This window comes from Rhea americana, unplaced genomic scaffold (assembly GCF_003343005.1).
Source record: "Rhea americana isolate MKP2758 unplaced genomic scaffold, rheAme1 scaffold_1, whole genome shotgun sequence".
Classification (NCBI taxonomy): Eukaryota; Metazoa; Chordata; class Aves; order Rheiformes; family Rheidae; genus Rhea; species Rhea americana.
The window spans coordinates 14013902-14027294 of record NW_028185038.1 but is presented as its reverse complement, the minus strand read 5'-3'; the positions used below and the strand labels follow the sequence as shown (position 1 = coordinate 14027294).

Sequence of the window (13393 nt, the reverse complement as noted above, 5' to 3'; positions counted from 1 at the left end):
GGACAAGAGGCRATGGGCAGAAATTGAAGCACAGGAAGTTCTGCCTGACCGTGAGGGGKAATTTCTTCACTGGGAGAGTGACGGAGCACCGGACCAGGTTGCCCAGRGAGGTTGTGGAGTCTCCTTCTCTGGAGATCTTCAAGGCCCACCTGGATGCAACCCTGTCAACCATGCTGTAGGTGACCCTGCTGAGCAGGGAGKTTGGACTAGATGATCTCCAGAGGTCCCTGCCAACCTTACTGATTCTATGATTCTATATTTAAAAAACACTAATTCACTAGTTTCTCAAGAACACCTAGAAAAAYAACCACCATCATTTTTAGTATTTTTAACAAAAGCAAAGTGCAAAACATGGTTAAAGTCTCCATGACTTCCAAGAGATGTCGTAGCACTCCAAAGTACTTTAAATAGCTGCCAATATATTTCAGGGATGAACAGAGTTAAACAGTTCTTCCCTACTGATTCAAAAAAAGAAGCCCACCCTATCAAGATATGAAGCATCTTATTCAAAAGTAGATCCCATTCACATCAACAAAAATTTCACGTCTCTGAAGATTATGAATGCTGCACGGAACATTATTCACAGCATAACAGAACAATTCTAGGGAGAGGAGGAGGGGAAAAAAAAAAAAGAAAAAAAGGAAAAAACAACCAGAAAAGACTTCCCATACTTTTTACTYGAAAACTTGCTCATTGTAACTCTCCTTTTAACAAATCAACCATGTATCTTGAAGCATCCCAAAATATCATGCTTGCCAGCACAGATAATTTCAACATCAAACTACATGCCCCATTTTATGACTAATCAGTTTCCTTGGACAGTTATTTAAGGCAGTTTTCACTGAACCATGGCTGCAAGCTCTCCTAGGCAGTTCAGTAAACCTGGGGGGGTAAATAATAAAAATAATAAAAAATTAAAAAAAGACCCACAGACAAGAACCATAATAATGAACTCACGGATCTTAGTAATACGCAGCTTGTGCCTCAAAAAGGTAACTTTAAATTTAAATATGAATTACTGCAACATCCAGCATACAAATGAAAAGTAAAGTTAAAATTAAAACTTTGGAAATGGATTTATGATTCCTGAAGAATTCAAGCACTCTCAATTAACGGTGTCCTCTCTTCCCAAATTTAGAAAGACTCTTTTTCCCCTCCTCCCTCTTCCTCCCCTTCTCAACATAGGAATCAAATACAATTTTGCTCGCAGGTACAGCACTTCATCAGTGCCACTATTTGCTCTGCAGACATGAACACTGTATGCAGTGTGGTCCTAGCACCAAACCCACCATGCARGTACAGCACAGCACAACACACAGTAATTACTCCAGACATGTTATCAAGCCTGCTTAGAAATCCCTTGCATTTGAACCTTTTTTTTTTTAATGTATTATTGCATTGTGGAAGAATAAAAAAGAAGTTTTCTTTCCCTGTGTGCTCATCTGATTAAATAAATAAATAAATAAATACACAAGTTGAATTCAGATTAGTAGTGGTAGCTAATGAAAAAGCAAGAATAACTTTACCTTTTCACTATTCTTGTATTTTTCCCAGCTTTTCAGCATCTTAAGCCATTTTGTTGTTCTTTCAATTTCAAGGTGCTTTTGCTGAAAAGAAATTACAATTTTTTTAATCTTTTCAGGCTGAATACATTTAAAATTATTTATTTTAGGTCATTTTTTAAAAAGTATTGAGAAAAATTTTGACACWGCATCCTAAATTTCTGGTCCACTCTGGTCTAAGAAAGCAACAGAGAGTAAACATCATTTAATCTGAACTGCTTTTATAAATACAATTCTTCATATACTGCTAACAATCAGGATTTTTTCATTTGTTTTTTAGTTCATTGTTCTTTAGGAAGCTTTTAGTGCAAGAATTATAGAAGTTTCCTCTCTATACATTTTTGGCAAGTACAAAAAAGCTTTGACCTTTTCATATTACATACACATTCAGGTAAATAATTTCTGCTGTAAGCTTCTTAAAAGTTGACTCTGAAGTGATGACCTTCCTTACTTCGTCTTGCCTCCAACACAATTTACTTCTTTCCAACAACGCTACAAACTATCCCTCCTAATTAATACATAAAAACCTTTGCTTATGCTAGGCACAAAGTGCATTAACAAAAATGAACGAGCATATTTAAGGTAGTGATTGAGCAAACCAATATACATTGAGTTTAACTACTCATAAGCTTTAAATAAAGCCCATGCGTAAATACGTGCAAGAGTGACACTGCAGTAGCGGAAATGGAAGCACGCTCTGATCTGGACATTAAAAGCTAGAAATCCTTGTTATAATTCTTACTCTGGGCTTGGTATGCTTTCACCTAAAAGACCCTAAATCTTTGCATCAATGATTTCTTCCAAAGGTAAAGTTCTACATGCTTAAACTCCAGGTTACTGGCGAGGTTGTAATGCAGTGATGCAGTGACAAAAAAAAAAAAAAAAAAAAAAAAAACTAACTTCTCAAGTATGAGCGGTAATATTATATATGAAAGGCCATTTTGCTAAAAAAAAGCTTGCTGTTGGTGCCGTCAACTTCTTGAATTTCAGAACAAAGCAAGCCCACGGAATTAGACTTTTTAGACCCTGGTATTTCCCATCACTTTGGTTCTTCACAGTCAAAAATCCACAATCTGTTGACTCTAATGGTAAAAAGATTCATGATGGGGTATTTTTACAGCCTAGTTTTATAAGTTGTGAAGCAGCTTGGGTCTCTCAGTTAACACTGTAATGTAAACAATTAATTTTTAATCTATTTTATGAAACACTATTTTAACTGCTCCGTAATGCTTTGGAGCTTAGGATCAACACTGAAAAAGTTAAAGTAGAAGACTTAAGTCGTGTTGGGTATTGCTTTCTCTTCAAAGCAATGTAAAAAAATATCTTTTTTGTATGATTGTTTNCTTCCACCCTTTTCCTACACCATGACTCAGTATATTCCCCCCATGCTACCAACTGTCTGAACCAAGGTCTCCCACCCATGACTTTGGGTTCTCCACCTCCACAGCACCCTGATTTCTGAATTACTGACCTAACTTTTGCCTACTATCTACCGTTTCTAATTGCTATGCTAAATTCCAGAGTCACGTGAGGGTTTGGAGATGCCTGTGGGCCACCCCAGCTTCACAGCAACAGTATCAAGGAGGTGTGTATGTGTGTGTGTGTGTGGGGGGGGGGGGAATACAATTTGAAAGCCAGGGCTTAAAAAAAGATAGAAAGGATAGTCTATTTTATATGTTTAGTGACATAACGATGTAACAACCTAAGAGTTTAATTTCAAAGCTCTGCAGGATACTGAAAACTGATTAATACCTTCATTAACTGTACCAGAAACGCTTCGGAAAAATATAAATGAAAACTATTACTTATTATCACAATAGAGCTCTAATTTCACTTCTGTCTTTTATTGCTCATCAGATTCAGGTCAGATGAGTTCTTTCTTGCCTATTAATGGAACAAGATGGGCAAAGGACTTCTTCCGCCCAGCAGCCCAAAGCCTTGCGCTACCAGAAATACAATTTAATGACCATTCAGGTCCACCTCAATCACGATTCTGTCYGTGAACTGTACTGGAAACGACCTATTTTGAAACTTATTTTTATTTCAATCTAACTGACCTAAGCCTGATACAAATAAAAGTTATAAGGGGGAAAAAAAAAGCCTTTTTACTCTCTCAGCTTTACTCTTCATGTTGCAATTGCTCATATTCTTGTTCAGGTTCCATGCTGTGTTTGGTAACTTCTCAACCACTTCCATTCTTTATTTTATTTTTATTTTGAAAACACTTCAGAGATCGTTTAGAAGGGAAACGCAGAAAAAATTCTGCTTCCTAAATTTCATAGATTTCACAAAATTGCTTCTGATTCTCTTCTGCATCCCAAACCTCTTTAACAATAAGCATTTTTAACATCTTGGAAGCAGATGGTTTTTAGCCATAGTTTAGACTGCAGGAATAACATCGCTATCAAGTCAGGAAAGGTCTCTGCCCTCAAAAAGTTACTCAGATAATTGATAAGAGAAATAAAAACCTATCTGCTCCCACAGTCTTTTTGTTTGTATGTCTGATCTGCTTTCAAGACTTTCAGTCTTTTGAGCCAGCAGCTCACTTCAATTGTAAGTTTGTTCATGCTTTTATGTCTTGTGTCAATTTATCCCAGTTCTCAAATGATCCTACCGTAGTCAAAATAGCAATTATTTCTGTGTTCAGCTGTTGAAAAGTTTTAGCTGTTTTTTTTTTGTCTGAATTACGTTCGCTTTCATGTCTAACAGGTGTGGCATTGAAAACATGGCTAGATCTGAAGCCGCTCGTTGCGGAGTAGAAGGATGTTGCTTTGCGGATGCCTTTTTCAGGCAAGTTCCATGTAGTAGTCACCAAAAACAAAAAAAAGAAAGAAAGAAAGAAAGAAAATCCATTCATCTGTCTTCTGAGTATTTTACACTTTGAAGCATTTCAGCCACTGAAAATAACAGAATCCCTAACTGAAGCGGAGAAGGTTTCTTAGAAGTCAGTAAATAATACGCTATTGAGAGCAAAAAGCATGAAGTTCAGCTGGCAAGCACCCATCCCCTGCGCAGCGCCTTACCTTCTCGGGGTGCAAGTGTGCCAGAGCCGAGACTTAAAGCAATGCTTTAGCAGAAGCCTCAGACAAAAATGAAAACTCACTGCGAACTATAAAMCACTCCCTTCCCCAGGGATTTTATAATCAAGTTAACCAATGACAAAAAAAGAAGAAAATAAAAATGACTTACAGAAAATTTTACAGCTTTTCAAAAACCGAGTCAGATAGAGACTCCAGATTTCCTGCAGTCAGTTCCCTGCCCACTTTTCTTTTCTAGATGACCTTTCCTCTCTAGTTTTTTCTGAGAAGTGCTGCACAATTCATTTGATCATCATTATGGACATTAAGCAGTCCATAATGTAGGACAATGATTTGTTTTATTTAAGCAGCCAAATGCCCAGCAAGGTAATGAAGCATGAAATTCACTGTGCGTTCAGAGTAATAATTCTTATCCTGAAAATATTATGCATGCAAATACATTCAGAGAAAGTCTAGTTTAAGGTTTAAACTAGAAGGTATACGAAGAACAGAAATTCAAAATGCACACGCATGTACAACCCTTTACATAAGCCACAAACTACAGTAAAATATCACTTGCGAGTATTTTTTTTTTTTTTTTGAATTCGCAGGTAAGGCAGAAAGCAAGCATGAACARCCCTATCAAATAAGTGATTTTATAAGATATTAAACATAAAGCTTTTAGCGTTAGCCTCTATTAATATAGCACATTAACTCTCCTAYGAATGATAGCTTGCAAATTGCAAAGATCCAGACACTGCTGATAAAAGGCAGATCTAAGCCTCACACCAGCAGAGGTCAGGATATCATCAGCAGTATAACCACGAGTCTCATACAGGAGAAATACTGCATGATTATGATAAGAAACTACATTTGCAATTTAACATCAATTCAACAAACACAGTTTCCGTGCTGACATTTTGTCTGCAACAGCATGAATAAAATATTGGACATTGAACCAAGACAGTATTTTCACCCAGTAATTTAAGGCTAAATGACACAGCTACTGTGAATCAGAGCTTCAAAACACACATACCACAATAATTRCAAGCTGTCTAATGCTGATGCTTACAGGCTCACCACCCTGCTGTGTCCTTCTGATAGAAATTAAATTATATGTACACTCAGAACGTTATTAAATGTGATGGAACACGGCATAAAAGCGCAACAGTTCCAGGCCACATATGCAGAAGCACACCTGAACCAATGCAAAACAAAAGGGACTCTGAAGTTCACTTCTTCCACGAGAAGCAATCTTTGTAGCCCTGTACCGATCCCTACTGATACCTCTACAGAAGCTCAAAATAATTCACGTTCATGAACATTGCTCTTAATACTGCGAGATCTAAGCTTCCTTCAAACAAGTCATTCCAGCCCTCTTCCACGCACTCTCCTGATTCGGGCAGCTAAGAGGATAACTTGAAACTTAGAGCTTTAAATGTTCTGCTATGAGTTTTCTGATGAAATAATAAGGATCTAAACTGGTGTTTAACCAAACATACAATAGCTCAATGAATTTGGACACAGAAATGGACCTGACAAGACCAAGGGAAAAATRGCACTAGAAGTAACAGGAGCACATCTAGGCTCCCWGCAGTAGAAATACAGCTCCCAGGGATTTTAATAAAAAACTTTCCACATTCTCAAATCATTGGTTTGCAAACTTCTCCTTCAGTCGTAGAGCTTTTCTTTTGCACTAGGGCTGGTGCCAGATACTACGTGCCTCGAGCACATCCGACTCATCAATTCGGCACGACAAGGGAAGTCGCCACGTTGCGGCCCGGTTATTCGCCATCATTTCCCACGYCAGTAGAGCCCGACCTCGCTTAGACGATCCGCCTGCTCAACACAGCTGACCGTGGCTCTCGGGAGAGATCAAACAGTTGTGGCCCACTACACGCCTGCCAGCTGGAGCTCTTCGAGGGCAGAGCCCGGTGCGATCCACCACTTAGCTCTGCTGACTTTGCTACGTCATGTGATGGGTAAGAAAAAACAGTGTCTCACTGCAACTAGTAATCATAACATCAAGCAGGTCCCACAGGATGTGTCTGCTAGTTAGCACTGCCTCAAGGACCACAGTCCTTATGGGACTTAGGAATACAGCTCTTCGGGAATACGAACCACTAAAATACTTCATCTCCTAATTTCGTAACCACTTAAAAAGTCATAAATCTGTAAATGTTCACTTCCTCTTTGAAGAGCTGGCAGATACTGGACTTACCTTTTCTATTGCTGCATCATGAACAGGAAGTTCCTCTGGACTGAAAACAAAGACAAAGTTCATATCAGTCCTGGTTAATCTGGGCACAAAATCATTTCTGTATAGGTTCGTGTAAGTATTCATGTACAGCAGCAATATGCAACAACTAAATAGTAAACAAAAAATTATGTGCTTTCCTGAGATATATGACATCAAAACAGGAGCATTGTGATTTTTTTTTTAACACAGTAAAACTCATGTCATTAACGAAATAAAATTAATTAGATGTTAAACCTGCTAAATCAAAATAGTTTGCACAGCTTCAAAATACAATGTGTTATCCAAAAAGTTACTTTTTTTTCTTTAATAAAAGCACATTATGCTGTATTCCTGTTTTTTCTTATCAGAAGTAACTGGCCTAGCTCGATGCCAAAATGAGATCACCTTCCTTGGTAGGAGGCACCTGCAGCTTCTGAAACCACARCAGCTCACCTGTAGGTAGCAAAGCTCCTTTTTCTGTGCTTTACAGAGCCGATAAACAGACAAAAAGAAAGTAACTGCTTATCAGAAAGTAACTGTATGAAATCAATCTTTCTTTTTTGGGGGGGGGAGGGGGGAGGAGGAATACAGGTGTTCCTGATGAGTCTTGTTATAATGCAAATAAATATTCCTAGCCATACTTTTACAGCTGTCTATATGAGAGGACATTAAAAAACAGCTCAGTTTAGACCTGTATAAGATCTCAAAAGCAAAAAAAAAAAAAAATCCCTAGCGAAAAATCACTAGGGAAGACTACAGAAGTGCAAATCTAAATTGATATCCACCTTCCCTCCTCTCATATGCTGCAGTCAGCATGCAAGAACAGCGACACAAAATGATTAAATTATACTTAGTCTCATTTATTTCAAAGGATGATGCAGTCTCCAGTTGAGAAGTTATATTTGAATACAGAAATGCACCAAAACATCTTAGAAAACTAGTTTAGAAACCAAGAGAGCTCATCTTTTGAACAGGACTGGAACAGGCATCATCAGTTCACTCTGGAAATATTTCTGGAGTATCCTGAAAGTTTAAGCACCAGAATCCACAGGAGTGTGCTCAGTATGATCTTATTCACCGAGATGCTGCTTCCAGTTGACCAAGAGAAAAAACGCGGCAGAGCAGCCGCGGGATTTGCCCACGGCTGCTCGATAGCAACGCGGGAGCTGCTGCAGACCTTGCGCTCAGTTACCTCGCTTGCCCTGACTGTATCTGTGTGCTCCCACACGTGATATTCAAATCTATCTGCCGAGGGGCAAAACAAAAGCATTTGTTTAGAAGAAAAAGATCAGACAGGATCAGACACAAAAACAGTTAACGGCTACGAGTCGATCCGATTTTGTTATGCCTGCTTGCTTTCCTTATAATGTTGAATTTTCCCCTTCCTTCCCCAGCCTAGACAACTTAAATTTTATTATGCCTTCATTATTTCCATGTAATATTGAATCCTTCCCTCCTTCCCCAGTCTATTTAAACCTGTATTTTTCAATATTTTTATCTGTATACTCCACCAAGCAATAATGCGAAGTAGTAAACAATATTAACATAATACAGCCACCTCCTGCCCTAAGATGATTGCTTTCCTTTAATAGCTCTAGTAATATTCATGCAGGGGATACAGAGAGGAATAGACCTGATTAACGCAGTTAGCTTGGAACCATGCAACACCTGATATCCAAAAAAAGGAGTCACAGAGCCTTTAACCACAGACAACAGACTCATGTAAACAAAGCCTCCTTTAGCAGAACAGAAACCTGAGCATTCCTCTGCCCACAATTATAAAAGATCCCAACTAGACAAATCCACCTGATAATCAGGCAGGAATTAAGACTCATTACAYCTGGTATGTGTCCACGCCCCAGGCATAAACCGAGGTGTCCGCGGCTCCCCCCCTCCCAGCAGCCAACTCAGTAAGCCAACACCTCTCCACAGCYCTGGCCAAAAGACTTCTTCCCATTTTCAACCTGGGATATTACCTCCTTCCTGCGAGGAGTTCATGCAAAGGAAAAGCAGTCTACTCAAAGAAATAAGGATTTCACTTGGAAGAACATGGGGTTTAGCAAAAAGGTATATTTTTTAATTAGATCATAAATAATAAATGGATTTTTCATGGCTAAATCCACCATGACGACTAATACAGGTTTTGACATGTATATATCAATATACTAGTTTTAATGTRTAAGTATTGACACTTTGTAACATTGAAAATGTGCATTAAATGCATTAAAATGTATGAATTCAAAAGTTTTGACTATTATTACATGAAGCTATATATTGTAATTAATCTACCCTAGCAACAGTCATCTAAATAAACTGAAAAAAGTCTCAGACTTAACAAGCTTATAGTCACCTATCTACTGTTGCTGTTTAAATTAGTTTTCTTTAAACAGCATTTTGATATATTTGTTCAATATAAACACAAGAGAAGACTTCTCACATTAGTCACYCATCACATTTACTCTATTCCCACATTTGTATTTAAGCACAGAGTAAGTTCCCTGCTGGTTCAGATCAGAACATTTTCCTGCTTCCAGTTGGGCTCAAATGTATTTAAGAAACAAAGTCTCCTCTGTCATTTGCAGCTTCAGTTCTGGGGATTTTAAATATAGAACTACCAAACTGGAAAGATGTTTAGTGCAACAAACAACAGTCTTGATATGTTTATAAAACCTAGAACTGTAAAATCCAGAAGACCAATTCAATTCTTCACTTTTCTAAATTGCATAAACTCTGATAGTCAAAAATTTTTCATTGCTAATAGAAAAAAGGAAATAACATTTTCAAGGAATACATCACATATATATATAAAGGCATGCCTTTATTTTTGCTCTTTTCCCCACATGTCACATCATGACTTAGTTACTTGACTAAGTATGCACAATAATGGAAGCAATTGCTTCCATGGTTAAGAATTTTTTAAAAAATCCAGTCACTAGTAGCTTTTTGAAACTTCTGTGATCATGGAATATGCAAGCAAAACATCTAGAAAAACATCAGTAAAGTACAGAACTCGAAAGCAAAWTATCATGGAGAAAATTTAGGAAATGTGACTATGGGCAGGTTAGATAAGGAAGAAGAGAATTCKCCTGGAAGATAACTGAAGAAGAAAATCTTCAGAATACAAAAGCAAATGTTATGCAACACAATATGCAACTCAAATTGTAACAGCTTCTCAAAAAAAAGATAGATCTTCCCTAGAACAAATGGTTTTAGGCTGTGGAATAATTTGCAAAAAGTGAGTATACGTGCCGAAGAATTAGTACCTGATGCTGGAATATCACTCTGTGATAGTAAACATGTTGGCTGGATGGTTCCCTTGTCAAAGCAGTAAGTGATATTATGCATAGATACAATAATGCTCTGCAGCAGAACACAACTCTGTTTTGTATATATATGTACAATTTCCAGATAGCTTTTGTTGTCTCATTTCATCTAATGTTGCTATTGATCTCTGTTCAAAAAGTTAGCTAGCAACCATATCACACTCTTAYGGGAGGGAAGATGCAGAAAACTAATTCCAAAACTCACAGGACATGCAACATTGTTACTTGGAATTATTATTTTTGTGTTTGCATTGAATTACTGTCACAAGATGCATCACAAAGCAAACTGTTTTCAGAAGTCATTTGAAAGAACCTAATTAACCATTATAAGTACRAGTAAAACAATATTTCAGTTTTATGCCTTTCCTCAGACCGATGATTAAATTATTCTACTTTTTAAAGCACAAACCTAAGTGTCCAGATAGTGACAAATTCAGATCTTTCAGTCCAAACAAATTAATTTTCAGAAAAACTCTGATTATGAGCTCTTGCTTTGATCTTCCAACCTTTGAATGGAAATTGAGGGCAACAGTGTCCTTTTCAAAACTAATGATACATGGAAAAGTTCTTTGAGAATATTAAGGAATAAATAAGAAAAATGTTCTTTAAACTAAACAATGGATTTTCCAGAGATAAAATTCCACTGATCATTTCCTTCTTCCTTRCATATATTATATATATAACTCACAATTTTGACTGTGTGTCTATCACAGTAATTGAGGCTCTGCTACTGTAATCACCCACTTTGAATTTCACCAAATAACCTTTGCACAGTATGGGGGTGGTGACTACACCAGATTAAAAAACAGCTTTCCGAAGTTTTGTTAAAATTCATGAGCAAGCCAAAGCCAATTAATGAACATACAGGATAAGCCAATATAATATTCCACAAAATAATTATCAGGAAATATGTCGCAGGAAAAAAAAATTACTGCTGGCATAGGATTGGATCATATGTGATTTTATGACTAGATTTTAGTTACAACTATTTGTGGATACTGTTGATRTTGCTGCCAATATGCAAAGCTCAATTCCATGAATATATGGTCCCTGCCCAAATAACTTGAAGTAATACACACTGTCAGAGAGGAAACAAAATTAAAAGACTTATCAAATCAATTAAAGTGGTGAGCTTTTAAGTACTTTCCTGCTTTGGAGGAGATGTTTTAACYGTAAAATTTTTACTCCTGATGTAAACAATGATTGAGAAATTTATAGCAAAGTACACTCATCTTTCCACTGCCACATACTGAAATACAAGTTTCCTGCATCTTTAGGAAAACACAGGTACTGTATGCAAACTTTAAAATTTTTCTAAAATTTTTGCTTCTTTTGCAAAATAATGTTCCGCAGGCTAAAATTCTCATTTGGTGGGTCTTTCAYTTGGATCCAGAGTAGAAGCACCTTTGAGTTTCTAAAAATTGTCCCCCAAGCCTGCTTTCAGCTCTCTCTTAATAATCCGTGTCAGTGAAGCTTACTCCTTCCATCCAGGTACTTTAATCTTCTATAAATATAGTAGGAAATACATCTGATAATAATRATTTTGTTAAATCTTTACATTCTGGAGCTTAAGCAGTAACTTAAAAGCAGACTCAAGGCTGATGTGTATCAGTTTATTATTTGTGTATTGTATTAATTAAATCATACTTTTATCTTACATAGTCTTTTGCTCAGTTCTGCTACCTAATAGCTCTTTCCATGAAAGGAAATAGTTCATGAACTCCAAGTACACTRGGTGATCTACTGTCTGCATCAAGAAATTGCAGCTGTTAACAAAAACACCGTATTTGCCCCCCATTAATATAATTATCCTTCAGCTTACTTGTGTATTTGCAATCAGATCTGCACAGCTRGATTCACCTCACTTCAACAGTCTTCTGCAGATACACAAAGAAGGAACAGCCTGAACTAACTCAACTGAAGGAATGGCTTTAAACTTCCAGTTTCAATTCTAGTAGTAAGGGTAAACTTAAGAAGTCCTGAAACTCAGAAAAATTGCAAAGCTTTCCTTTCTTACATGGGAAGGACCTGCATGAAGGAAAAGTATTATGAGAACCATACATTAGACAATCACCATGGTAACACAAAAGAAGAAAAAAACAGCTTTCACTAAAATGAACAAAACAATTTAAAAAAAACCCACCACTTTAAATGCTTTTGTAAAAGAAATGAATACAGTAGTCCAAAACCACAGAAGAACTGACTGGTAACTTCTAGATTCACAGATTGAGAGACAGTTGAAACTATGAGAGCACAGTGCATAGACAAAGTCCCTCATTTTCCAATGGAAATCAAAATTAACTAGACTACAAAAATACAGCTGAGAAGGACACATCTAAAATCCCACTACTCTGCTTCTGGGGCTATAAATACCAGTTTGGAACTTCCTGGCTTTAGCTGGCTGGTAGTTTAGGTGKTTGGCACCTCTTCTCTTCAAAAGGGTCTAAAACAGCCTTTGCTATARTGAGCTGATTTAGGGCTCAAGTATCTTCCTTAGTTTGATGAGGATCAAAAAACAAYTCTTTCTGCTGAGGACAATGACCTGGCCAAGACCAGAAGTCAGCCTGGAGTAGGGCACTTCCCACTTCTCCAGCTGAAGTTATATCACGGAGAACAAGCGGTGTGCGAATACAGGAGATCATACAAGGTTCTGAAGTTCAAGGCTGGTTTCCCCTCCTATTCCCCACATCTGTTTTACACATTTTTCACTGGACAGTTATTGAATAAGTGACCAGATACTTGAGCAAAAATGACCCAAAGTCTAAAAAATGAGCTTGAGGAAAAAGTAAACAGTGAAAGCATTGAAGAGTTTATCAAAAACTAAAGCACGTTCTAAAGCAACAATTCTGATCCCGTAAGTTACCGAAGAACAAAACACCAATTTTAGGAGTCAAGGTGTTAACTACTGCAAAATGCTATACACATCCCATGCTTTTAGAAATCAGTTCAAATGCATCAATGCAAAGAAAAGGATTGCAATGCACCCACCTCCGTAAGCGGAGACGAACGCAGAGATCAAAGTTCGCTCTCTATTGTGGAAGCAGGGTTGTAAACTGAAGGGGTCAGACCAGAAAATAACTAAATAAAACTCACAGACAGCTCAAATATAACGTTCTGGTGTCAGTTATGCTTAAATAAAACTATTTACCAAGGCATCTGAAACTTAGTCCCATCACTTTCAGCTTATCAGGAGTTCTTAAACTGATGGACGGTTGTGGGTCCCCAAAATTTTGACAATCTCCTCATTAATAA

At 37.3% G+C, this 13393-nt stretch overlaps 1 protein-coding gene across 4 annotated transcripts in view; it reads right to left on the bottom strand.

The window, feature by feature from the left end:
• The window catches only part of USP6NL (USP6 N-terminal like), a 111676-nt gene that overhangs the window by 38987 nt on the left and 59296 nt on the right, over window positions 1–13393 (bottom strand). For all 4 annotated transcript variants that reach the window (XM_085299409.1, XM_085299400.1, XM_085299383.1 and 1 more), the window contains 2 exons: window positions 6801–6840; window positions 1527–1607 (listed from right to left, as the gene is read on the bottom strand). In XM_085299409.1, the coding sequence (XP_085155535.1) occupies window positions 1527–1607; window positions 6801–6840 (121 nt within the window). The remainder of the gene's footprint in view (window positions 1–1526; window positions 1608–6800; window positions 6841–13393) is intronic.